This window comes from Narcine bancroftii, chromosome 13 (assembly GCF_036971445.1).
Source record: "Narcine bancroftii isolate sNarBan1 chromosome 13, sNarBan1.hap1, whole genome shotgun sequence".
Taxonomy (NCBI): domain Eukaryota; kingdom Metazoa; phylum Chordata; class Chondrichthyes; order Torpediniformes; family Narcinidae; genus Narcine; species Narcine bancroftii.
Window position 1 is genome coordinate 35,939,368 of NC_091481.1, and position 24,972 is coordinate 35,964,339.

The following is a 24,972-nucleotide window of genomic DNA, read 5'->3' on the forward strand; positions in this document are numbered from 1 at the left end:
CTTCGTCCGTTCCGTGGTCCCTTCTCCTTTTGGCTCAGGTTTTTTCTGCTTTCGACTGTTTCCAGCCCTTTTCCTTCTCTCTCTCTCCTCCTGTGTCTCATTGCCAGGCCCCGACATCCAGCATCTTCCCTGGGAGCCGAGGGGGAAGCGGGGTCCGGGCTCCGTCTCTGCTCAGACCTTCATGTCGGGCCAATTCTCCCCGAACTGAGGACATCGATACTGCAGGGACTGCGGTGAGACCGGATGGAATAGATCGAAATGGAATGGTTTTCCGTGACTGCAGCCAGCGGCGCTGCCTCAGGCCTCAACCTCTCCCCAACCCGCCCATTCCAGCCTTTCCGCCACCTCCTCGGACCACAGCCGCTTTCTGTGTTCCACCCGGTCCCGGAACCTTTGCACCCGCCCTGTAGCCACCCGGACTACATTGTCCGAGGGAACAGCCCTGGCCGTTTGGAGTGACGGCATCATGGCGTCGGCCGTCGGGTGGTTGCTGTGGCTGAGGGACGCGGCGCTGGCGGCCAGAGGTACCGACAGCTCCTGGGCTCCGACGTGCGTCTGAGGGGCGCAGGCGGCCTTGAGTGAAATTGACCCCGGCCTCTGGCTGATCTCAGGCCGCTCTCCCCTCCAACACAGGCGGCGCCTTTCACCACCGCGCCACCTCAATGCACTCTAGCGCATGCGTAGTCCTGAGTCCCCGTCAACTGCCTCCAATCGGCCGACTCGGTCCCAGACTGTTACCCCCGTCTCTTCCCCCCCCCCCCCTACCACCCCACTGTTCGCCCCTCCCCATTCCAGTCTGTTCCCCTCTCTCCGTCCGTTCCCCCTCCCCGTCCCAGTCTGATTTCCTGTCCACGTCCCAGTCCGTTTCCTCCCGCCACCCCCTCGTCCCAGTCCGTTTCCTCCCCCCCACCCCACCCCCGTCCCAGTCTGTGTGTCCCTTGTTCTGATAGTGGTGATGTGAGCTTATCCTTGAAGCTGGAATAAGTATATATGACAATAAACTTCAGTCAATTATTCATTCAAATAGGCTCTCATAGGAAATGATCAGCAAAAATCCAATATTCACATGAAGTAAATACGCACACACAATTATATAATGTATGTTAAATCGTATCCTTGGGTGCAATGCCTTGAGGCTAACATTCCTGTATTATATGTAGTTTTTTTATGTTTTGTTTGTTTTTTATGTTTTGTGGCATCCTGTGTATTACAAATTTTTGAAAGGAAATTCCAAATAGAGAAATGTAAATCATGTCTGGCAAATGAGCAAATATCACCCAATGGAACTGCACTCTCCTTGGAGATCAAGCAATGGAAGAAGGAAAACAAGAATTAATTCAAGTTAATTTCTTATCATAATTGAGTGATAGGTAGGGATATAAGCCAAATACAGAATATGGAAGAAAAAAATCCAAAGAGAAGTGAATCGCTAAAGAATTAACTCCTTCAGACTCAGTGAATTAAATCCAGTAGCAAAATGACATGGAGAGCGACAGAGACATCACATTATTGGAATTGAAGTTCAGCAAGGAAAACTTGTTTGCAAACATGGCATTTGTCCGAAGCATCTTTCTATCCATAAAGTATAGAATGAAGACAGTCAGTGAAATGCCAGCAACCAGTAAAGTGAGAAAGATGCCTGTGATTAGAGCCCCCAGGAAATGCCTACACGAGAAAGCAAATTAAAATTAAAACTGCATATCATATAGATGAAAATTAAACAATGTACATTGCAATCCTCCGATTTTGAATAAACTGGTTTATATCTTGACGGATTGGAGTCCCTGAGGGTTGCCTCTTGGTTTTCCAGTCATGTGCCTCCCAGTGTCCAGGAATTGTAGCCACAACCATTAAGGCAAATTCATCTTCAGGTGGCCCCAGATGCCAGGTTGTCCTGTGTAATGGAGGATTAAAACCATGTGCCCAGATGCTTTTTGCTTATGTGGAACTGACGACACTGGGGCCACACTCAGGTCACCTTACTTTCAGAACTAGCAGATGTAATTAAACTCAGCCATGGGGATTTATCTGAAGATACACTTTGAAATGGAATTCCACTGTGAGGCCCAGGGAAAGCAGTTGTCAAATGCGACACTCTGAAATTGACGAATTGGTCACAACCTGTCTTGCTTGAGAAGTTTTAATAAGTCTTTGTATCTACGAGATAAACCAGGAAATCATAGCATCCTGGTTCCATAATAATTAATCTTCTAAATTGTAGGATAGTATGTTCAGCTTTGATTTTGACTGACAAATATTAGAAGGAGTAGGCGCATGATTAATTGTTTTTGGGGAATATAAGCCTGTGGTCCTGCTGCTGAAGTTTAGACTCTCCGAGGGGTGGGAACACCCCTTGTCAAGAAGGAAGAACAGCCAGAGTCCGAGCAACGTCCTGGTCGGGGGAGGTGGAGAAGCTGCTACTGGCGCCCTGACAACCTACTACAAGTGTGCAGTCGTTGCCTCGCTTCGGCAGTTGGGACCAGTCCAAGCGTTGATAAGTATAGTTGGGAAGGGCTTGCATATTGTAGTGTGAAATCAGCTTTTGAATTTGTAATAAACATTTGTATAATTTGAACTGCTCTCGGTGTGTGTGTATTTTCTTTCGGTAGCTCAAACACTGTGACCAATATAAAATGAACAAAATGAGAGGTATAAGTTTACCCAAGACAATTGGCGTGACTTAGTAATATTTCTGCTGTCAGAAAGCCTTTTCTACTGTTTTTAAATGCTTCTGGTGATCTGAGAAATTACAGTAGAAGTAAATAATTTTATACAATCTTAAAAAAAATTGTCGTAAATTTACACCACACAGAAAAAAGGCTCTTCCACTCAACAAATCTGCAACCACCCATTCAAACCTATCCTGCAATAATCCTTTTTAATTCCTCCCACATTCTCAACTCTCTCCAGATTATACCACTCAACACGAGGGACAATTTTCACAATTTATTAACCAACCACCACATCTTTAGGATGTGGGAGGAAATGTGCAGTTACTTGGAGAATGTGCAACGTCCACAGACACACCCGAGGTCAGATTGATCCAAGGTCACTGCTACTGTGAGGCAGCAACATTTTTAACTGCACCACTGTGGAGCATGTAGAACTAGAGTGCCAATATGATTAAAATATATCCAACATACAAATTGATTGAAAGCAATACATTTGCTCATTTATTTTTGCAGCTCTGGCTGCATAAAATGGATAAGCTAAATAAAGTATATTTCTGGCATCTCATTGATTAGAAACCGCCGGTGGACATCAACATGTCAGGATCACAGAAGGAGGTCAGATGCACTGGCAATACGAACCAGTCCTCATCAAGTGGTCAGCAGTGGAGAGAGTCAAGAACTTCAAACTCCTGGGTGACAACATCTCTGAAGATCTGTCCTGGGGCTTCCATGTCAATGCAATCACAAAGAAGGCTCACCAACGGTTATACTTTGTGAGGAGATCAAAGACAATTGACATGTCACCAAAGACCGAAAAAATTCTACAGGTGTAGAGCATTGTGGCTGGTTGGATCTGTTTGGTATGGAGGTCCCAATGTACAGTACAGTAAAAAGACGTGGTGTCTGAAGAAAGCAGCCTTTATTCTCAAAGACCCTCACCTCCCAGTCCATGGTGTCTTCACACTGCTACCATCAGGGATACAGGAGCCTGAAGCCAAGACCCAATGGCACAAGAACAGCTTGTTCCCTTCTGCCATCAGAATTATCAATGGACAATGAACCACAGACACTACCTCACTCTCTCCTATTTATAATTGAACTATTTATTTATTTTGAAATGTAATTTACAGCAATATTTGAACTGCAATGCTGCCATTTGGGCCACAAGGCAGATTTGCCATCATATCTGGAGTCTATTTGATTATAAGAAGTTTTCAACCTGGAGTGGCACAAGAGAGCATAGCGGGTAGCGCAATCCCCTTACAGCCGTAGTGATGGGGACTAGGGTTCGAATGCTGCACTGTCTGTAAGGAGTTTTGAATGTTCTCCCCGTGTCTGCTAGGGTTTCCTCTGGAGACTCTGGTTTACTCCCAATGTTCGAAATGTTCCAGGGATTGTAGGTTAATTGGGTGTAATTAGGTGGCACTGCCTCGTGGGCCAAAATAGCCTGTCACCATGCTGTATGTCTAAATTTAAAATTTTTTAAAATTTAAATATCTTCATTGGCAAAACTTTTGTCAGCCTTGGGTGCAGTTTAAATGTTCAGCTGGCAGATCCCATTTGTGAGCTGTAAACATGAAATGAAATAGCATCTAGTGTAAATAAAAGACTGCAATTTCATAACACCTTTTAAATATTAACAACACTCAACTATAATTATAACTTAGGGGAAAGTTGTTGGAGAAATAATAAATTCTTTAAAAATTCCCACAATATTTACAGGTGACATTTTGCAACTCAATATTTCAAAAATGGACAGCAGTATTTAGTTTTGAACAATAGAACTATACTATACTGTAGTACAGAAACAGACCCTTCAGCCCATCTAATCTGAAACACAGGAAACTACAGAGTTAAACCATGCAACATTTCCACAGCAAAGTTCCAGAACTCATTCAATATCTTGGCATTTTAAAAAAATGTCAAATGACTTATTCATTTGAAATACTTTACACAATGTCATAGTGTGATAACCATTTTCTAACATTACTTTCAGCACTGAATGCTCTCGAATCTCAGATCTGAAGACAGAAAGAAGAAAAGCAAAACCGCAACTCACCTCTCAAAATGAACAATCAACTAACATGCAAAGTATTAACTCAAAATATGTTTTTATAAGAAAGACTTTTGTTTTATTTAAAAAGAGCAGCTGCATGGCAAAAAGCCTGACATTAAACGAAAAGTGATCAAGAAAAAGAGCTAATACGGTCTCACACAGATGCAATTACAAACCCTGATGGAAACTCAAATGTAATCTATGTTTAAACAGCTAGATAAATTAATTGTCCGCAAGTCAGGCATGTCTGATTTCCATAGATACCCATTCCCTATTACCTCTCCATACACTTGTATAATCTTTTCCATTTCATCGAGGTCCTTCTTCCCCAGTTCTAGGAGTTACTGCCTCATGTATCTCGAACTCACTTCAGCCATGAGTGCGTCCTAGACTTGCTCTTTTTCCCTCACCCGGGCTGAGACCGCTTCATAATGACACTTCAATGTCCATAGTTCCAGGACGTAGTCATCCAGGATGTTTCATCTTGTATGTGTGAGTTCTTAGGCAACACATGGATGAAGGAAAAGGTTCTTTTATTTAAATCTGATATAAACAGCACATGAGGCTGCAAGTCTCCATTACATACTGTGTGTCAGCCGTCTGCTGGCAGCCAAGTCTAATCAGACAGTAACTATAATCAAGGCCTTGCTAGTGGCCATGCAAACATGATCACTGTCATTACTTCTCCCTTTCTTAAAACAAAAGTAATTTACTTTTAACTAACATGTTTTCTTTGTATAACTCTGCAATTTTAACTTTAACACCAAGAACTTGCATTTTCATTATTATCAACATTAACATTTTTTAAAGTTGTTTTGTGTGTTCATCGCTTTTACATGCACTAAAACGTGAAGAGCGAATAAGATAGTACTACTACATTCTAGATCAGGAGTCTTTAAATTTGCTCAATGAGTCCCTTATTAGGATTCACGTGTCTTGATCTCCTGATTGATTGTCCTTCAATCTGAGTTGTTGCCTCAGATGATGTCTTCTCAGATGTGTATTCAGGTTGTTCAACAGTATCTGTCTTTCCACCTACTGTGATTGGTCCCATTTGAAGATCTTGATGGTTTATTCACAGAACAGCACCTTCATCTATCTGAATGGTGCATGATCTTGGTTGGACTTCACATAACTTCTGAGTCCATAAGTTTGTTTTGTCTTTTAGCCTTACTTGGTCACCAGTGTGGAGTTCCGGTAGGTTTTTTGTTCCCCTGTCAAAGTAATACTTTTGCTTTTCTTTCTGTTGTTCTTTGAACTTCCTCACCTTCTCCCCCTCTTGTTTTTAGGAGGTTCTCCTGAATGGGTAGATTTGATCTTAGCCTACATCCCATAAGGAGTTGTGCTGGTGACATACCACACTCGAGCGGTGTTGTGTGGTATACTAGCATGCTCTTGTAGAAGTCTGTTCCAGCATCTTTTGCCTTGTTCATCAGTCTTTTCACTGTCTATACTGATTTTTTCCACTAGACCATTGATCTGTAGAAAATGAGGATGGCGTGATGTGTACAAAGTCCCACTTTTTAGCATACTATCGTAACTTTAAATTGCAAAACTGAGGTCCATTGTCTGTGAAGATCTCGCTTGCAACACTATGTCTGGAGAATATGATTTTCATACCTGTTATTACAGCGTCTGCAGTGGTGATGTTCAGTCTACAGGGAGTAATAGTCTGTGATTACAAGATAGTCTTCCCTTGACATTCAAATAGGTCAGTGCCAAGATCTGTGTGGTGCTGGATGTGGCTTTAGTGGTTCCGTAGGATTGTTTACTTGATATTTCTGCCATATTGTACAGTTTGACCCTTCATTTGTGATATCATTGTTGATTCTTGGCCAGTATATTTTAACTGCTCTTTTCTTACACTTTTCAATTCCGAGATGTCCTCCATGGATCCTTTTTAGCATCTCTTTTCTCAGATTCTTTGGGATAAGGATTTTGCCTCCTTTGTAGATGATGTCTTCAACCACTGATAGTTCTGCCCTGCAGTTCCAGTACTCTGAAACGTCAAGTGAGCAGTCCTGCTTCATGTTGGGCCATCCATCCAAGATGTTTTTTCATCATTGTTTGTCTCTGACTTTATGAGCTCCATTTTTGCATCTGATATGGGCAGTGCACTTGTGATCATGTCCACGAAGGCATTCACGTCTTCATCCATTTTGGAGTTTGCAGGGTCTCATGTCAACAACTCTAGACAACTGTGTACATTAGCTTACCCGAGTGTACGCCACATTCAGTGTATAGCGTTGCAGCCTAATCGTCATTCTTTGTATTTTCAGTGGACATTCATTTAATGGCTTTTGGAACAAAGCAATCAAGGGCTTATGATCAGTCTCTACACCGATTGCTTGTCCTGACACGAACTGATGAAATCTTTCACAAGCAGATGTGATGCTGAGCAGCTCCTTTTCAATTTGAGCGTATCGTGTCTCTGCGTCTGTCATCGAGAATGATGCATGTGTAATGGGTTGCCAGTCATCATATTTTTGCAGAAGAACTGCACTGAGCCCACTATCTGATGCATCTGATGATATCTTGATGGGTCTCGCTGGGTCGTAAAACCTCAGAAATGGTTCCTCTGTGATCAGTTTCTTTAGTTCGCTCCATGACTTTTCATGCTCACGATTCCACTCCCATTGTTAGTCTTCTCAATGGAGCCATATTTTCTGAGAGGTTGGATATGAATTTACTCATATAGTTGACCATTCCATTAAACCTCTACGTCCTTTTAGCATTGTGGCCTTGGCATGTTCCCAATACCTTTCTGGGATCTGGACTGATGCCCTCACTGCCAATAATATCTCCTACAAATGCTAGTTCTGTCACCCAGAGCTGGCATTTCTCTCTATTCAGCTTCAGGTTTGCTTTCCCTATTGCTTCCAGCACTTTCCTTAGTCTCTCATCATGCTCCATTTTCATGGTTCCCCAGACTATGATGTAATCTATTGAGGTATCAACTTTGACCAGGTGCTCACAGACCACATGGATAGTTTTGTGATACACTTCAGGAGCTGAGGAAATTCCGAATGGTCACATTAGGAATCTGTATCTGCCAAATGGACTATTGAACGTGCACAGTCTTGAACTTGTTTCATCCAATTTTAACTGCCAAAATCCTGATGATGCATCTAACTTGCTGAAAAACTTTATGTTTGCAAACTGTGACATAATTTCTTCATGCATCTCTCTTTATTGCTCTGTTTAGATCTCTTGGATCCAAACAAATTCTAAGCTTTCCATTCTTTTTGTCCACAACGACGAGTGAACTCACCCACTCCATTGGCTCATCTATCTTCTGAGTCATATTCAGTCTTTCCATCCTGTCCTTTAGTTGCTTTTGAAGTGCAAATAGAACTTTTCTGCATGAATGTATTATCAGTGGCACACGTTTATCCACCCTGATCCTGGAAGGCAGCCTAGACCCTGAAATAGTTCATTGTACTCTTTCATAAGTTCATGATAGAGTGTCTCTCCTTGGCTTTCCACAATGAGGACTCTTTTTACCAGGTTCAGTTTCTCACAGGCTGTTAACCCTTGTAGGGCTTGTACATCCTTTGGTACCATGTACTCTTTGTCCTTGTGTTTCACTTTGAGCATGCATTCTCCTTCTACTGGTATATTGGTACCTGAATATCCTGTCACTTTCATTTTTGTTCCATACATCTTTAATCTGGGTCTAATTTTCTTAAAATCAGTCTCTGATATTACATTAATTTGTGCTCCAGTATCCAATTTAACTGAAATGTATATCCCATTCACTTTTAATCTCAACTTCCAGTCTCTGTTTTCTTTCTTGTTTTCAGTCACAACGTCAACATAGAATTCCTCTATCTCCTTTTCACCTGCTGCATGAACCTTGGTTGCACTTGGTTCCTACAGCAATGGCCATAATGTTGCTTTTGTTGCACATGTTGCATGTTTTACCATATGCTGGTTATTGTTTGGGTAGGTGTTGTGAACCGCATCAACGACATGGCTTTCGATTGTCCCTTTGATTTTTGTTTGCTGGCTATGCCTCTCTTTCCACTTTGGGGTGCTTCCTGCTCACTGCATTCATGTTGCAGCTAGTTTCACTGAACAGTTTTTGTCTGCATTTTTAACAGTTTCTGTAGCCCTACAGAGTGCTATGGCTTTTTCCAGGTCTAGATTTTGCTCTCTTAGCAGTCTTTCCCTTTGACTATTAACTGGAATACCACATACAAGTCTGTCTTTTATCAGCGAGTCGGTCAGTCCACTACGTTTTGCTTCAGTTTCTCAATTCAGTCACATACTGATCAATACTTTCTTCCATTTTCTGTACACATGTGAAAAATCTGTGCCTCTCAAACATCATGCAATGTTTAGGGATGCAGTACGCCTCAAACTGTTCCATTATTTTTTCCAGTTTCATTTTGCCTCTTTTACAGCAAATGTGAAATTATTATACACATCCAGGTCTTTATCACCCATGACATGTAAGAAAACTGATGCCTTCACTTTATCACTTTCCTTGATTGTCACCAAATAAAATCCAAAACGTTGTTTAAATCTGTTCTAATTTTCAGCCACATTACCTGTCAGCTGAGGTTACGTTGGTGGATGTAATCCTTCCATTTTTCACTTTGTTGGTTTCTCTTCACTGATCTGTTGCTGACTAGATTTTACCTTTAAAAATATTTCCTTTTAATTTCCTTCATCCCACATCAGTTTCATCTTGTATTCGTATGTGTGAGTTCTTAGATGACACATGGATGAAGTAAAAGGTTCTTTACTTTAAAGTTGATATAAACAGCACTTGAGGCTGCACATTACAGCTCTGCATACTGTATGTCAGCTAAGTCTAATCAAACAGCAAATATAATCAACGCCTTGCTAGTGGCCATGCAAACATGATCACTATCATTACACAGGATTCTTTTTATTGTCATGTAACAAATTTTTAAAAAGAGTAGCTCTCCCACGGGGAGAAGGTATAAACTCCTAGACAATTGGCTGTAATTGGGCAGCACGGGCTCGAGGGTCCGATTCTGTGCAGTAGGTCGAAATTTAAATTAAAAACAATTCTAAACATGCTGCAAAGAGGCACCGGGGCAGAGAAACGGTTCGGGTCAGTGACCTTGCATCACAAGAACCCGCGGAGAGTTCCCAACGTGTGTGTGTGTGTGTGTGTTTCGGGGGGCGGGGGGGGGGGGTAGCAGCCTCGCACTGCCGATAGATCCTGCGGTGTCGTCCTCCACCGACTCCCTGCTCGTCACTCGGGCATGAATGCGGATTGAGACGTCTGGACCGGCGCGAAGGTCCGAGCTCTGCCCAATGTCTCACTCGGCGGCTCAGTTGCGGGCCTTTCGACTGACGGGCTGGTAATGAAACCCGTCTCACTCCACCCTCCCTCGCTGTTGTGAATATTTCTCTCCCCTCCCCCTCCCCATCTCCAGGAATTCTTGGAAATACCATGGGACCGGACCCCGCTTTAAAGGGAGCAGAAAGCTGGACTGGGAGAGGAGTTTGACATGGCAGGGGTTCCCCCACCTCAGTGGAAACCGAGACGGCGGGGGCGTGAACGTGCTCGCCTCCAGCGGACAGGACGGGCCGCCTCTCCCCCGGTTTGTGGCCGCAGCCACGTGGCCCGGTTCCTGGAAAGTTCCAGGAAAGTGGCCTGCGTGTTTTTAATTTGGGAAAGTGGAGGGCTCCCTTCCCCCTCCCTTCTCTTCCCCCTCCCCTGCAAACCCAGGACTTGGCACAGGAGGTCCGAGTCCAAAGTAGCTGCTTTCCTGGGCCCCCTCCCCGCCATCATTTGCTTCCCCCCGACCTGAACACCCCCCGCCGCCTCTTCCCCGCCATTGACTGGGTGGGACGAAGCGATGTTGCTATTTGAATGACACGCCGCGGGCTCAACTCTCTCGTGGGAAAGAAAACCCAGTGGTCCCTTACATTGTAAATGTAAAATCCCAACTTCAGATTCGATTTGAATTTAGACACCCAATTAAACTTCAATTTGAAGGAACCCCCACAGGGAGAAGGTACGAAATCCTTACAGACACCCCGGGACTCGAACCCCGGCCCCAACCTTAAAGGGAAAGCTCCAGTGGTTACGGGATTGCTTGAAGGAAGGGAAAGACGCCGTGATTGTAGTAAACTCGGCGCAGTTCTCTGCGGAAGGGAACGCACTGGGAGGCGAGTGTCCTCTGCTCCAGTCGGTTGAAGGACAAGACACCGCGGGCTGGTGCGGGGGAGCGCCCGCTGATGGACCCGCTCTCCCCACTGGAGCATGGGGGGACTGCCTGGCGATTCCCCGCACAGGGGAAGGTGTATTGGGTTGGGAAGACGCAGCCCACGCAATCAGGAAGATCTGGCCCCGGGCATCGAACGGCGACGTTACCCGGCCTCCCGCCGGCGGTCACGGACACAACTTCTCCCCCGTCCCTTTCTCCTTCCAGATATCCAAGGCGGCGAGCGAGGCGAACATCACTTCGCTGGAGCCCTCCCCCCGGGTCCAGGCAGCAACAGAGAGTGCGAGTTCGATGCAGGGACCCCAGCGAGAGTCGAGAGCGTTGTGGGCAGCCAGGTCTGATCTTCAGAGGACAGGTATCAAGCTCGCCTTCGCCCTCCGTCCCCAGGCCAACATTCCCCGCCCCGGGCATGTCTACAACAGACGGTTTTAAATTCTGCTCCTTTGCTCTGTCGGCGTCCAGTTCGGAGTTTTAGAAACACTTTTATTTGCACCACCGACTGATTGGGCGTTGAGAATGAATCCGGGCCCTCGTATTAAAATGACCGCTAAAACGTCCAGGATTGCTGGAGTTGGCTGACTGGGAACGATGGGACCTTTCAAAGCTCCCAGTTTGGAAAAGGGGTCGAAGCCGCTGACGGGAGTTTTGATGTCGGAATACGATTTCTCTTCCAATCTGGGGGGGGTTACGAACGAAAAAAAACCTCAACTACTTTGTTTAAGAAGTAAAATCTTTAAAAAAAAACTAAAACAGAGGCTTCGGACGAGCCGGTGAGGGTTAGGTGTAAAATTAATACATATTTCAAATGATCTTCAGAAACAGGGGTGGTCAGATTTTCCAAAGGAGACGGAGACCGAAGACGGGCACACGGGACGAGAGTGGAGGCGGGGGCGGGGGCGGGGAGCCCGGCCGGGTGCGCTGTCAAACCCGCGGATCCGACAAGTTGCTGCTTTGTTTTGACCAGATTGGGGTAAAAGTTTAAAATATCAACCCCCCCCCCCTCCACCTTCCAAACTATAAATCTGAATCATGTTAAAATATACATAAAGGTTTTTGTTTAACGATGCGCTCACATTTTTGATTCTCAACGTTTTCTGGCTCCACTGAGGGATGCGGCGTCTTGCTTTCGGGAAACACCCCATCCAGCGACAAGCCGTTTTCCAGGCGACCAGATGGGTTCTGGTGGGTGGGGGTTGGGGTGGGGAGGCCTCTGACATGCCACGTGTAAGTGGAACAGATCGGAGGGGTCGTCTGAGGCGACTGAAGGCAGGTAGATGATTCTCTCTTTGCCCATCTGTTGCCCGACCCTGAGCGCGACTGTCCTCCCGGCTTCAGTCCCTCTCCGTCCAAAGGACTTGCTGCATTGGGGCCACAAGGTAACTCGGGGCCCTTCCACTTCTCCTTTCCTTGGTGAGGTTATTGGAAGAGAGACCGCCGACGTCCCCAAACACGGAGGAAAACACGAAAAGTCTGCACCGTGATTGAAGTAAAAGAAACTCAGCAGGTCAAACAGTAAACTTTATACAGCAATAACCAATGTTTCGGGCTTGAACCCTTCAGCTCTGCTGGGCGCTTGCGTCCCAATACCATTGAGTGTAAAAATATTCTGGACCAACTTCATGGGGTTCTATTAGTTGACTGGCGGTGAAGAATTGGTCACTGGTCTATACAGAAAGAAAGACTCAACAATGAATGGATCAATTTACACTTAAACCTGAGTGGGCGTAAATAAACTTAAGTGCAAATCGTTTAATAAAGTGGACCGATCTCCCTCGCGGCCTTTCCTCCGTTGTTCAGAGCCCGGTTTCTGGAAGGCGGGAGGAATCGGGACCACCCCACCCCCCCACCACTGCCGGTAGAGAGGACCCTGAAAGCTGGAGTAGCGGCTCCTGGCTAACGGCTCGAACATGAAGCGTAAAAGGAGCGAGTATTTGGTTCCGGGACATTTTTCTTTTGGGTTGGCTACTGTTTGTTAAAATGAAGCTAGTTTGACTTCAATCGCGTGCGGGACATTTCAACTCGAGTTATTGCATGTTGCATCTGATGGTTTTGTCAAAGCCTCACCTGAATCTCGTTCCCACTGAACTCGCCTGGATTGATTATGAAACCTGTAGAAATAACACTAATAAACGGGAGCTTGTACTGGAAACTGCTACTTACTGTCTTGATGGGGAAGGTGTCATCTTTGGATCTTTCTGCCCATTCACTCTCCTCCTCTACCCAATAAGGGTGTTTTGACTTCTCTGTTCAATTACCCACGTCATATATGAGATCGTTACTAAAACAATCCTAACAGAAGCAAACCAAGCTAATCCTTAATCTGGATTCTAAAACGCCTATCACGACGCTGGGCCCCATCTCAAACAAAGTTGAATCCCCTTTAGTTGATCCTCTGGGTGGTCTCGCATTCCCACCGTGCCCCAGACCCCTCCAGCCAGGGTATCCCCGCCATGACTCATGACCCATCTACTGCTGGTCTTCAGTGAGCGGTTTTTATCGCTGACTCCATGTCTCTCAACGTGAACTTTTGCAAGCTAATGACTTTGTACCCCCAAATCTGCTAAAACCAAGTGGCTCAGGGAAAACATTGGCCCAAGTCATCTCCAGGACTGGATTAAATTGCATGAGAGTCAAGGGAGAAATTTTCTTAAGTTGTTTTTGGTTGATATAATCAGAATTTATTGACACGAAATTCGGTGTTTTTGTGGTAGTTATCATAGTGCAAACATTCATATTATAACCATTTTACAACAATAAATATATTAAAAAATAAAAATAATAGGGCACAAAAAGTAAGACAGTGTTTTTGGTTCATTGATTATTCAGGCAGCGGGGAAGAAGCTGTCCTTGTGCCACTGAGTGCTCCTCTTTTGGCTCCTGTACCTTTTCCCCAATGGTACCAGAGCGAAGAGGACATGGCCTGGGGGGGGTTCCTTGAGGATAGAGGCTGTTTTTTTGAGGCACTGCCTCATGTAGATGTCCTCGATGGAGTGACATCTGGTGTCTGTTGTAATGCGCGTCTAAATAACCAAAGACTTGTTGATCCAAACCAAGGCTTTTATTAACTAAAAGACTGGAGCATATCACAAGTAGGTCGACCAATCCAGAATGACCTGGTCTGGCTAGGAGCAATCCTTTTAGACCTGTCAGAAGGTGTGACTACACTCTCAGCCAATCACAGTCATCCTACACTATCATCTATACATAGGTACATATACACATTGGTGATAGAATCTGTACTATCGCACCTGTGATGTCATAGGCCAAGTTAACAACCCTCTGGAGTTTATTCTCATCCTGAGACTTGGCATCTCCATACCAGGCAGTGATGCAACCAGCCAGAATGCTCTCCATGGCACACCTGTAGAAGTTTATGAGAGTCTTCGGTGACAGATGGAATCTTCTCAGACACTTCACCTCAGCTAGCTGCTTATTCAATTAAATTGAGTTGTTATATAAGCATTTTGACTGAAGGATGATGAATAGAAGAAAGACAGTGGTTACAGTGTACAACCTCAAGATTTACCAAAGAAAATGACTGTTGATCCTCTTGATACAGTAAATGCACATCCTGGTACAACATTAAACAATCATTTAACAAGGAACAAGGTCTAATGAGCACCACTGTGATAATGGCAAATAATTTGTTTTATTAATGTTGGTTGAAGGACAAGTTTTGAGTACAGTTTCCCTGATAGTCTTAGAAATTGCAAGACAGTGGAGTACTGGAGCTCTTTGGTTCATGAGAACGTGATGTCCAATCAAATGAAAACTCTGCCACTTGCAGACATCCTTTCACGTAGTGGAGTTCAACAGCACAGAAACGGGCTCACAGGCCCAGCATGTCCCTGCCAAACAATATGCCCTCCTGCTTTAGTCCCACTTGTCTGCATTGTCCAGACCCTCCAATCCCCTCCCCTCCCATTAATGGAATTATCCAAGGTTTTCTTAAAGGAAGTAACCATACCTGCCTCCACGACTTTGCAGCATGTTCCACTTTCCCACCAGCCTTTGAGTGAAGAACTGTCCCCTCACAATCCTTCTAACCCCCCACCTTATAATTATGCCCTCTTGATCTAGATTTTCTCTCTCCAAGAAACATTCATTAAGATGAATAATTAAGACAATGCAGACAATTATTCATCTTATCTATGGCCCTCATAATTTTTATAGACCTCAATAAGATCTCCTCTCTACCTCCTGCATTCTCCAGAAAGTAAGCCTAGATTTTCCAATCTCTCATGAGAACTGAACTTCTCCAATACTGGCAACAACTTTGTAAACCTCTTTCCAAATTTATAATATTCCTTCCCATACCTAGGTGACAAAACTTTACATAATATTCCAAATATGGGTTCATGTCAGTGGAATGGCCCAACCAATGAAGGCAAGCTTCCCAAACACTGTCTTCACTACTGTCTACTTGGGCTGCCATCTTTAAAGAGCTATGTATCTGCACCCCTTGGCCCCTCTGTTCCAATAACACTTTTTAGGGCCCTGCTGTTAACAGAGAAAGTCTGGTCTGGTTTGATTTACCCAAATGCAGCACCTTGCATCTCTCCAAGTTGAACTGCATCTGCCCAGTTTCCCATCTGATTTAGATGCCATTGGAAACTCAGGTAAGCTTCTTGGATGTCCTCCGCAGCACATATTTTTGTATGATCAGTAACTTGCACATCTTGCCATAAACATTCTTGTCCAAATCATTGATATAGATTACAAAAAGCAAAGGTCCTGGCAAAAAAGTCCCATGCCACCACTGTCTGACTCCTATCACTAAACCACCTTGTCATTTCTGCCCTTTTCCTACTGGGAACATGCATGTCCTGGACCTTCCTTTTCTCCCTCTTAAATGGCTCCTATTTGGCAGTCATGCTTTTACTTGTTTACATTGACTTCCTGTTGACTATTACTAGCTCCTACCTAATCTGGTCAAAATTGCCTTTGCCCCAATTTAGGATTAAATTTGAAGACCAATTTCAATGACTAATAGAACTGTGGTCACTTGTCCCACAGTGTTCCCTGACCACCTTCATTTCCCAAATGTAGTCCGATATTGCCCCCTTCCCTTGTAGGCCGAAACTTGGACATACGGAATAAACCAGTTTATCCAATCCTCTCACCCTTTGGTGTTTCCAATCAATGTTTGGGAAGCTAAAATCATCTGCAACTGTGTTTCTTAACCTTTTATTTCACTCATATGCCACCTTAAGTAATCCCTTAATAACCACAGAGCACCTGTAGCATTGGTGGTCTGTGCTTAATAAATTATTACTTAAGGTGGTATGTGAGTGGAAAAAAAGTTGAGAACCACTGACTTACAATAACAGCTTTACTATTTTTTCAGAGATTGGCATCTCTCTACATATTTGATCCTCTAGCTCTTGGTGACTGGTCATCTGCTATATAACCACTACAACATAGAAACAGGCCAACCTGGCCCTTCTAGTCCATGCCAAACACTTTCTCCTACCTCTCTGCTGTATCCTCCCAGCACTGTGCTGATTTTTAAGGCTTGTCAACCTTGCAGAGGTCCTCGAAGCGAAGCTGAGGTCCATCAACGTTCCTTTTGCCTATTCCTAGTTCTCCGCAGAGGATGTCCTTTGGCAGTCTACCCTCCTTCCTGCGACGGATGTGGCCCAACCAGTGCATTGTCTTAAAAGTGTGAACATTGTGGGAAGTCCATTGTGGGAGAGGACCTCAGAATTTGGGAAAGTCTCTCCAGATGATTCCAAGGATGTGGCAAAGGCTATTGAGTTTCCTTTCCGTCTTGGAGAAGGTGGTCCACGTCTTGCCTCCATACAGGAGGGTGCCGATAACACATGCATTATACACAGCAGTCTTGGTCTTTGCAGCAAGTTTCTGATTCTCCCAGACCTGCAAGGAGAGTCAAGCAAGGATTGATGCTGCTCTGCCGATACGCCTATTGATTACAGCATCAAGGGAGAGGGTGTCGCTAGTGGTTGACCTCAAGTATATGAAATCATGGACCACTTCTAGATTGTAGTTGTCGATGGTAATGACTGGTGTCTCCTCTACGTTCTGGGAAAGGACATTTGTTTTCTTTAGTCTAATGATAAGTCCAAAGTCCTTGCATGCCTTAGAGAAGTTGTCCATGAGAGTTTGCAGTTGCTGCTTGGTTATAGCAGCATCATTGGCAAAGAGCATATTGCGTAGTAAGATCTTTTGCACCTTCGTACTTGCTCTCAGGTGCACAGGATTGAACAGCCGCCCTTCAGACCTGGAGTGCACGTAGGTGCCTTCTGTTGACGTCCCAAGTGTGTGCCTCAATAGCAGAGAGAAGAAGATGCCAAATAATGTTGGGGCCAACATGCATCCTTGTTTTACTTCACTATAAATAGTGAAGGGTTCTGATGAGCTGCTGTCGTACTGAACAGTAGCCCTTATGTCGTCATGGAATGACGATGATATTATGGAGTTTCGGGGGACAATCAATCTTGGGAAGAATTTGAAAGAGCCCATCCCTGCTAATAAGGTCGACAGTTGATCTCCCTGTGTGGAAACCACCTTGAGACTTAGGGTAGACCCATTCTACCAGAGGCTGTAGACGAGCCAGAGGTTGTAGATGAGCCAGAGGTTGTCAACGAGCAAAGACTTTGCCAACAATACTCAGGAGGGAGATTCACCTGTAGTTGTTGCAGTCGCTCCAATCACCCTTGTTCTTGTACAAAGAGACAATTTTAGAGTCACACATATCCTGTGGTATGGCTTCTTCCTTCCAGTACTGACAGAGGACCTCGTGTAAAGCTTGGATGAGTGAGCTCTTGGTTTATGATCATGTCTGGAGGGATCCCATCATTGCCAGAAGCTTTCCCTGATGCCAGACTATCAATTGCCTCGCTGAGGTCCTTAATGGTTGGTTTGGAGTTGACTGGTAGACAATCGATGGCATCCATGTGCCTGCCTAAGAGTCTCTTAAATGTCTCTATTTTCAGCCTCCACCACCATCCCTGGCAAGGCATTCCATGCACCTGCAACTATTGTTGTTTTATAATATAAATACCCCTGATGTCTCCCGTAAACCTTCCTCCCTTAACTTTGCATCAGGTGTCTTCTGGGGTTTGCTACTCCCACCCTGTCTGTCTACCTTATGTATGTCTCTCAGAATCTTGTCTATTAAGTCTCATCCTTCTCTGCTCCAAAGTGAAAATTCCTCACCACATCTTGTGCGTTTCTTTTTCCAATCAATGTCGCTTACATTGAATTCATTTGTGTGCTAAATGATGCTGGTATCAGTTTGAGGCTTTTGAAAGACACATACAACTTACCTTTTTTATGTCTTGTTTATCGCAGGGTGGTATTGGGGAGCTCTTAAAGCTAATGAAGCGAATGAGAAGTTAAAGGAAGCCTCTGAAGGAACGTTTTTGGTGAGGGACAGTTCACATCACAATTATTTTCTCACCATCTCAGTGAAAACTGTTTGGGGACCAACCAACCTGAGAATTGAATACCAAGATGGCAAATTTCGACTGGACTCGATGATTGTTGCGAAACCAAAGGTTCAGCAGTTTGACAGCGTGGTCCACTTGGTGGAACACTACGTGACCTTATGTCAGATGATACAGAATGCTCGTTGTCCACATCCCCGAAACAGTGGTTTGCAGCTTCAGCTGATCAAACCATTGTACAATCAGATTCCCACCCTGCAACATTTCTGCCGTATTAATATCCACAAAGCAACCACAAAAATCAATGAACTTCCTTTACCAACTAAACTGAAGAAATACCTGCTGGAATACAAATATCAGATTTAAGACTTTTTTAAAAGGGAAGGAGGTCAAAGAGAGAAATTTAGTTCCAGCTGGGAACTCTCCCCTAGTCCAGTGGTTCACAGCCTTTTCCTTCCCACTTGAAGTAATCCCTATGCCATCGGTGCTCTGTGATGAGTAAGGGATTGCTTCAGGTGGGAAGAGGAGGTTGAGAATCCCTCCTCTAGACACAATTGCTACTGAAATACTTGGCTTAAGTAAACTGGTCATCGGGCCATTTCCTTTGGGAGAAACTGGGCACATAACGAGTTAATGAGATACGATTAAAATAGTGGTTTTCAAACTTTTTCTTTCCACCCACATCCCACCATAAGCAATCCCTTACTCACCACAGAGCAGCGATGGCATAGGGATTACTTAAAGTGGTGTGTGAGTGGAACAAAAAAGGGTGAGAACCACTGGCCTAACTTTTCATCTCTGGTTGTTTATTTTGGTAGAATTTTCACCTCTGGCTGGTGCTCTCAACCCTGTTGTTTTGTTCATTGTTTACCTGGAATGGGATGTTCGGGTATTGCAAAAGCAAAATTGATTCAATCAAAATGTTAATTGGTTCTGATCTGTCGGAATCTAACCTCAGAAAGGTCTTGAAAAATAAGTATTAATTAGTATTACCCCTGTCGTTAACTTTCTTTAATGATTTTAGTGTTTGGATAAAAGAAGTAACAAATCATTTGGTTTTGATTTTGATATTATAACATGTTGATGCACAACTCTACAACTCTTATTTATTTATGTACCAGCTCGCCCTCTTTCGCTCTGACATCTGGGCCTAGATCTCATCCTTCTCCTTGTAGCATGACTTTGCTGCCAGTGCAATTTAACTCCTTCATCCATCAACTTCTCTCCATCACTAGATCAAAGCGGAGATGTTTACTGATCACACGGGCTTTTCCTCCCCATTTACAGTGCCCTCAAGCAGCAAGTCCCGGACAATATTCAGCCTTTGATTGACCTGAGAGGCAAATCTAATTCCTGAAACACAAATGACCATCTCAAATGTGGAGTTTGATGACCTTGCCATAACATTCACCAGCACTAACTCGTGGGCTGACCTCCCCTCCCGCCCTTCTATAGCTCTCCACTCTGCAGCTTGAATGCCATCCCGTGTTCAGTTGTTCAGTTTGCCATCGTCTTTGAATTCTGGTCTCCTGCCCTTTACTGATTTTTCATTGACCAACCTCCACTGATCTCTCAGCTTTTCCGCCTCACCCTCTCTTTCTTAAACCTTCATCCTGGCTGAGTTTTCAGTCTCTTTACAATATGAAGCTTTCGTCAAGCCGTGGGACAGTTGACAACTGGAGTGGTCACGGTGGGGATTTTGAGAAAAGCCGCAAAAAGTGAATCATAGTCTTGATTATAAATGTTTTGCATCCACATGGTAGATCGATCATTTTTATTTGACTGAGTTTTGATACCTTCAGCAGTGGGAATGTATCTGTGACGAGTCCATGTCAGAGGTTGACTTCCCAGCTCCTGGAATTAAGCCTTCTCCAAACTCACAGAGACTTCAATTTAACAAAATCTAAATTTTCTTTCATGTGGGATAAACAAAGGAGACAAGGTAAATCTGCCAAATATTTAGTTGGTAACTCTCTGCGCTCCCTCTGTCCTATCTGAATCTCCAAACACTGGCCCCACCTTTTTCTTTTAGCTCTCCTTGTCATCAAATATTGATGTAATGATGCTACACATCCCTCCCAATCAGTAACCCTCCATCCCTGACCACCACACACAGTTTCTTTGAAGCAATTCCACAAAGACATTTGGGCAGGATATGAAAAGTGCTAAAACAAGTTGACCATTGATTGGAAACACTCACATGATGTTTTAGACCAAATGGCATCTGTTATGAGCACTCACTTCTGCATGCTTGTGCCAACTGCTAAAATCGTCACGTGTGCCCAGCAACCATCCCCTGGAACTCTGCAGAGCAGGGGATAATTACAAACTAATTTACAGCAAAAAAATGACACATGGAAAGACGTGAACACCACAAGGCAACAGGATAACAAAGAGCACAGGAACCAGCTGAAGGAATCCTCCAACACTTACAGGTTAGTGATTGGTTTCTTCTGGCATCTGGCAGAAGAAATTGTTGCACTGAACGGCTTTGTCTTAACTTGAAGGCTTCAACACTCTCATTGGTGCCACCTTGGAACACAAGATGAGAATAGAAAAATGGTGGCACAGCTGCTGTAACGGCAGCACTGCCACCGGGAGTGGAGACATAGCGCTCCTGCGGGGTCTGACTGTCTAGTCCAACTGCCGTCAGCTCTGTACAGGTTTTAAACAGCCCATAAATGGAACTAATGGTTTTCTTTGAAAGTTTTGCAAACTCAGGGTCTGCACCCAATATGGCGGTGTCTATGACCAGCAGTGGCCACAAGACTGCACGGTCTGCACCCAAGATGGTGGCGCCTATGGTTGGCATCAGCCACAAGACAGCAGGATCTGCACCCAAGATGGCGGTGCCCCCGAAAGTTTGAGGACTCAGGGGAAGCAGCGGACTGGCGCAGGGTACCAGAAAATGGGGAGAATGCCCCCCGCCCCCACACCCACAAGAAGGAGAAGCAGAGGAGATGACCCACAGGACAGTGACCATGGCGGTGGGCCAGTGAGGGGTTCTGCAGCAGATGAACACATAGGTAGCGGGCTGTTGGCAACGAGGTGAGGTACCCGTGCAGATTGCAGGCTGCTGGTGAGTGTGGTTGAGGGATTCACACTGGGCTGCAGATAGCTGGGTCTGGCTCAAGACTGGCTGTAGGGGTACCAGGTATTGGAACAGAGCTGCGAGAGGGTGCCGAGGATGCTGAAGGTTTCCAGATTTGAAGCTTGGGTTGCCGATGGTTTGACCTGGACTCTGTGGCTGCGGGAGTAGTGGCAGTGCTGGAGGCGAATCCACGGACACTGAGGAGACTCTCGTTTTGCTTCTCTTTCTCTGACTGTGAGAGGTGCTTCAGGCAATGATGGCAGACAAAAACAAATTTTGTGTAATACTGTAATATCTTTATTTCCTGACAATAAATGGAACCTTGAATAGTCCCATGGCATAGGCAACGGGACAAGCTGCCTGGCAGCAGGCGAAGGAGCAGGAGAACGGCTCAGCTTGAGGACCAATGCATTGTGGATGTCCAGGCAACAAATCTACCTGAGCCGTATGGTTGGCTGAGCTTTAGTGGGAAGTCCTCAATGAAAGTTGTCACCCACTACAGCCACAACCTCCAGGCAGTATTGCCAATGGCTGCCAAGGTGAATTTGACAACGGTTTACTTGGCATCCTGCTCCTTGGAGTTGGAGATATTTTTAACATTTTGCAGTTTCCCGTCCACAGCTGTGTAAAGGAGTGCACTGTAACCCAATATTCAAAGAAAGCCAACTGTATTTCGTACCCCAATAGCAAAGACCAGCAGGCATGAAACACCAGGATTGTAGGCTTCCCTGTGGTGTGATGTGCTGGTATTGGGACATTGTGGGCACCATGTATCAACCAACCCCCCCCTCCCCCCAGCACGGAAACCAAAAGAGATTCCACACCAATCGACATCCAATGTGTGCAGGTTCATTGCCCAGTGTTCTGACTTCAGTCTGGTTGTCCATCATTCCATTGCCGTGTACTGTGCCATCTTCATTTGAGTAAGCCAACACGTACTTATTGAATGATTAAAAGAAAGAAAAAAAGGGCACATGGGCACCATCAGACAGTGAAGATTGTGCCATAGCATAATCAATCAGTGACTGAGTGATCAAGAGCACGATATGGGGGGTGCAAGGTCTATCGTGGTCCCGTGTGCACTGCACAACCTCCTACCATGAATAGGTAACCCATGACACCAACTATGTGGCAAAAGGCTGAGAAGCAGGAGTTGGAGAAGATGAAAGAAGAATTGGCTACTCCCTGGCCTCAACATCAAGAATGGCAGAAGGATTGGCGTAATGGTTAGTGCAACGCCTTTGCGATTGGGACAGGGGTTCGAATCCCGCCCAGTCTGTAAGGAGTTTGCATGTTCTCCCTATGCCTGTATGGGTTTTCCCGGGGACTTTGGTTGCCTCCCACCATTCAAACTGCACCCAAGATGGTGGTGCCTATGGTTGGCAGCGGCCACGAGACAGCAGGGTCTGCACCCAAGATGGCAGGGCCCACAGAAGGTTGAGGACTCTGGGGAAGCAATGACTGGTGCAGGGCACCATAAAATGGGGAGAATGCCCCCCCCCACACCCACTTGAGAAGGAGAAGCAGAGGAGATGACCCACAGGACAGTGACGGCGGTGGGCCAATGAGGGGTTCTGCAGCAGATGAACACATAGGCGGTGGGCTGTTGGCAACGAGGTGAAGTACCCGTGCAGATTGCAGGCTGCTGGTGAGTGCAGTTGAGGGATTCACACTGGGCTGCAGATGGCTGGGTCTGGCTCAAGATTGGCTGGGGGTGTACATTAATAGAGTGTAAATTGGGCGGACCGGACCGTGGGATGAAATGGTCTGTTACCGTGCTCTATGTCTAAATTTAAAAAAAAATAAAAAATTTAAGAACTACCAATAATACAAGTTAAATATCCCATACAACATCTGTAAAAACACAATGCTGGAGAAACTCAGCAGGTCAAACAGTGTCCTTTATATAACAAAGATAAAGACACATAACCAACAATTTGGTCCTGAATCCTTCATCAAGCTGTGGAGTAAAATGTAGGCAAGCACTTGAATAAAATGATGGAGGGGTAGAGCGGGGCGAGGAGCACAGTCCCACAGGTGGGAGGTAATAAGGGAGGGAGGGCAAACGGGATAGCTCTGTGAATGGAGAGGTGAGGGGGTGGAGAGTTGTAGGGAAGGAGGAATGGGGAAGAGAGGGAACGGGGAGTGGGCTCGCAGAAACCGGAGAAGTCCGGTTGGAGAGAGCCCTTTTCACAGGTGTCCTTGGTTTGATAGTTCGAGGCCATGGATAAACATTTCAAAGCAGGAGTGGGACATGGAATTGAAATGATGATCCCTGTCACTGAGCGAAGGGGCTCAGCGAAGTGATCTCCCAGTCTGTGTCCAGTCTCCCTGATGTAGAGGAGGCCACAACTGGAGCACCGGATACAGTAGACGACTCCCGCAGATTCATGAGTGTAGTGTTGCTCCACTTGGAAGGACTGTTTGGGGCCATGAACATTGGAGAGAGAGGAGGTATGGGCACAAGTGAGGCTCTTCCTGCAGCCACAGGGAAAGGTGCAACGGGGGCAATTAGTGGGAAAAGATGAGTTGACAAGAGAGTCACAGAGGAGCGGCCCCTATGGAAGACAGCGAGGTGAGGAGAGGGGATGATGTGCCTGGTAGCGGGATGACAGAAGTTGCAGAGGATAATGTTTTGGATGGGAATCCTGTTCTTGTTCTAGAGGCTGAGGGGGCCAGGGCAGATGGGTGGGAAATGGAGGAGATGCAGGTGAGGGCTAAGTTGATGGCAGTGGGGGGGGGGGGGGGGGGGGGGAGGCCATGTTTTTTGAAGAAGGCTTTATATTCACTCCATACATCATTTGTCTTGTGCCAGTGATCACCTTGGTCACAAAATGCCTTTTAAAAATACATTTTCCAAAACACATTCATAAATGAGATCATACAAATGCAAAAGTAAAATCATTTTCTACAAATTCTCCTCGTCTTTCCTCCATGTCCCTTTGCTTCCTAATGCATCCACACAATCCTGACTCAATCACCACAGTGGCCTGCTTTCAAATGAAGAATTCAGAGTTCAAAGGCCTGAATTTAGATGGGCTCTTCTTGGATAGATGGTGTTGTCCAGAGTGGTTGGTAAGCACTCGCAGCATGGGTAATGGTGGAAGGGTGGACACCCAAGGGTCAGTGCCATCTACTGGTGAGAGGATGATAGGCCACTTGCAATGAGCTGCACCAGTAATCTGATGTTTGAGCTGTGGCGTTAGTGATCAAGGTTGGGTTCATAGTTGTAAACAGAATTGGACACATTAATACAATGGAAAAGAATTGGCTCCAGGCTCTTCTAGAAAGTCCTGTGCCAAGTCCCCAGAGCTCTTCCAGGCGCCTTGAGATGTCCCAGAACACGACCCTTTTGTTAGGTCTTTCTGTATCAATTCCTATCTAACTATAGGAATGGTCAGAACTTGTTCCAATAAGCAATAAAACTTGTGTTTGAAACAAAGTTCTTTTTTTCTTTGGCTTGGCTTCGCGGACGAAGATTTATGGAGGGGGTAAAAAGTCCACGTCAGCTGCAGGCTCGTTTGTGGCTGACAAG

General features: G+C 45.2%; 1 protein-coding gene across 3 annotated transcripts in view; it reads left to right on the forward strand.

Moving 5' to 3' along the window:
• LOC138749042 (suppressor of cytokine signaling 2-like) overlaps positions 1–19,988 on the forward strand; it is a 53,859-nt gene extending 33,871 nt beyond the window's left edge. Inside the window, exons 1-4 of one of the 3 annotated variants that reach the window (XM_069910074.1) lie at positions 258–524; positions 4,669–4,763; positions 11,145–11,292; positions 18,252–19,986. In XM_069910074.1, coding sequence (XP_069766175.1) covers positions 4,740–4,763; positions 11,145–11,292; positions 18,252–18,712 — 633 coding nt within the window. In that variant the 5' untranslated portion in view covers positions 258–524; positions 4,669–4,739 and the 3' untranslated portion in view covers positions 18,713–19,986. Of the gene's footprint in view, positions 1–257; positions 525–4,668; positions 4,764–10,497; positions 10,728–11,144; positions 11,293–18,251 lie in introns of those variants that run through there. The other 2 variants (XM_069910076.1, XM_069910075.1) reach the window with 2 other exon arrangements.
• The last annotated feature ends 4,984 nt before the right edge of the window (positions 19,989–24,972 follow it).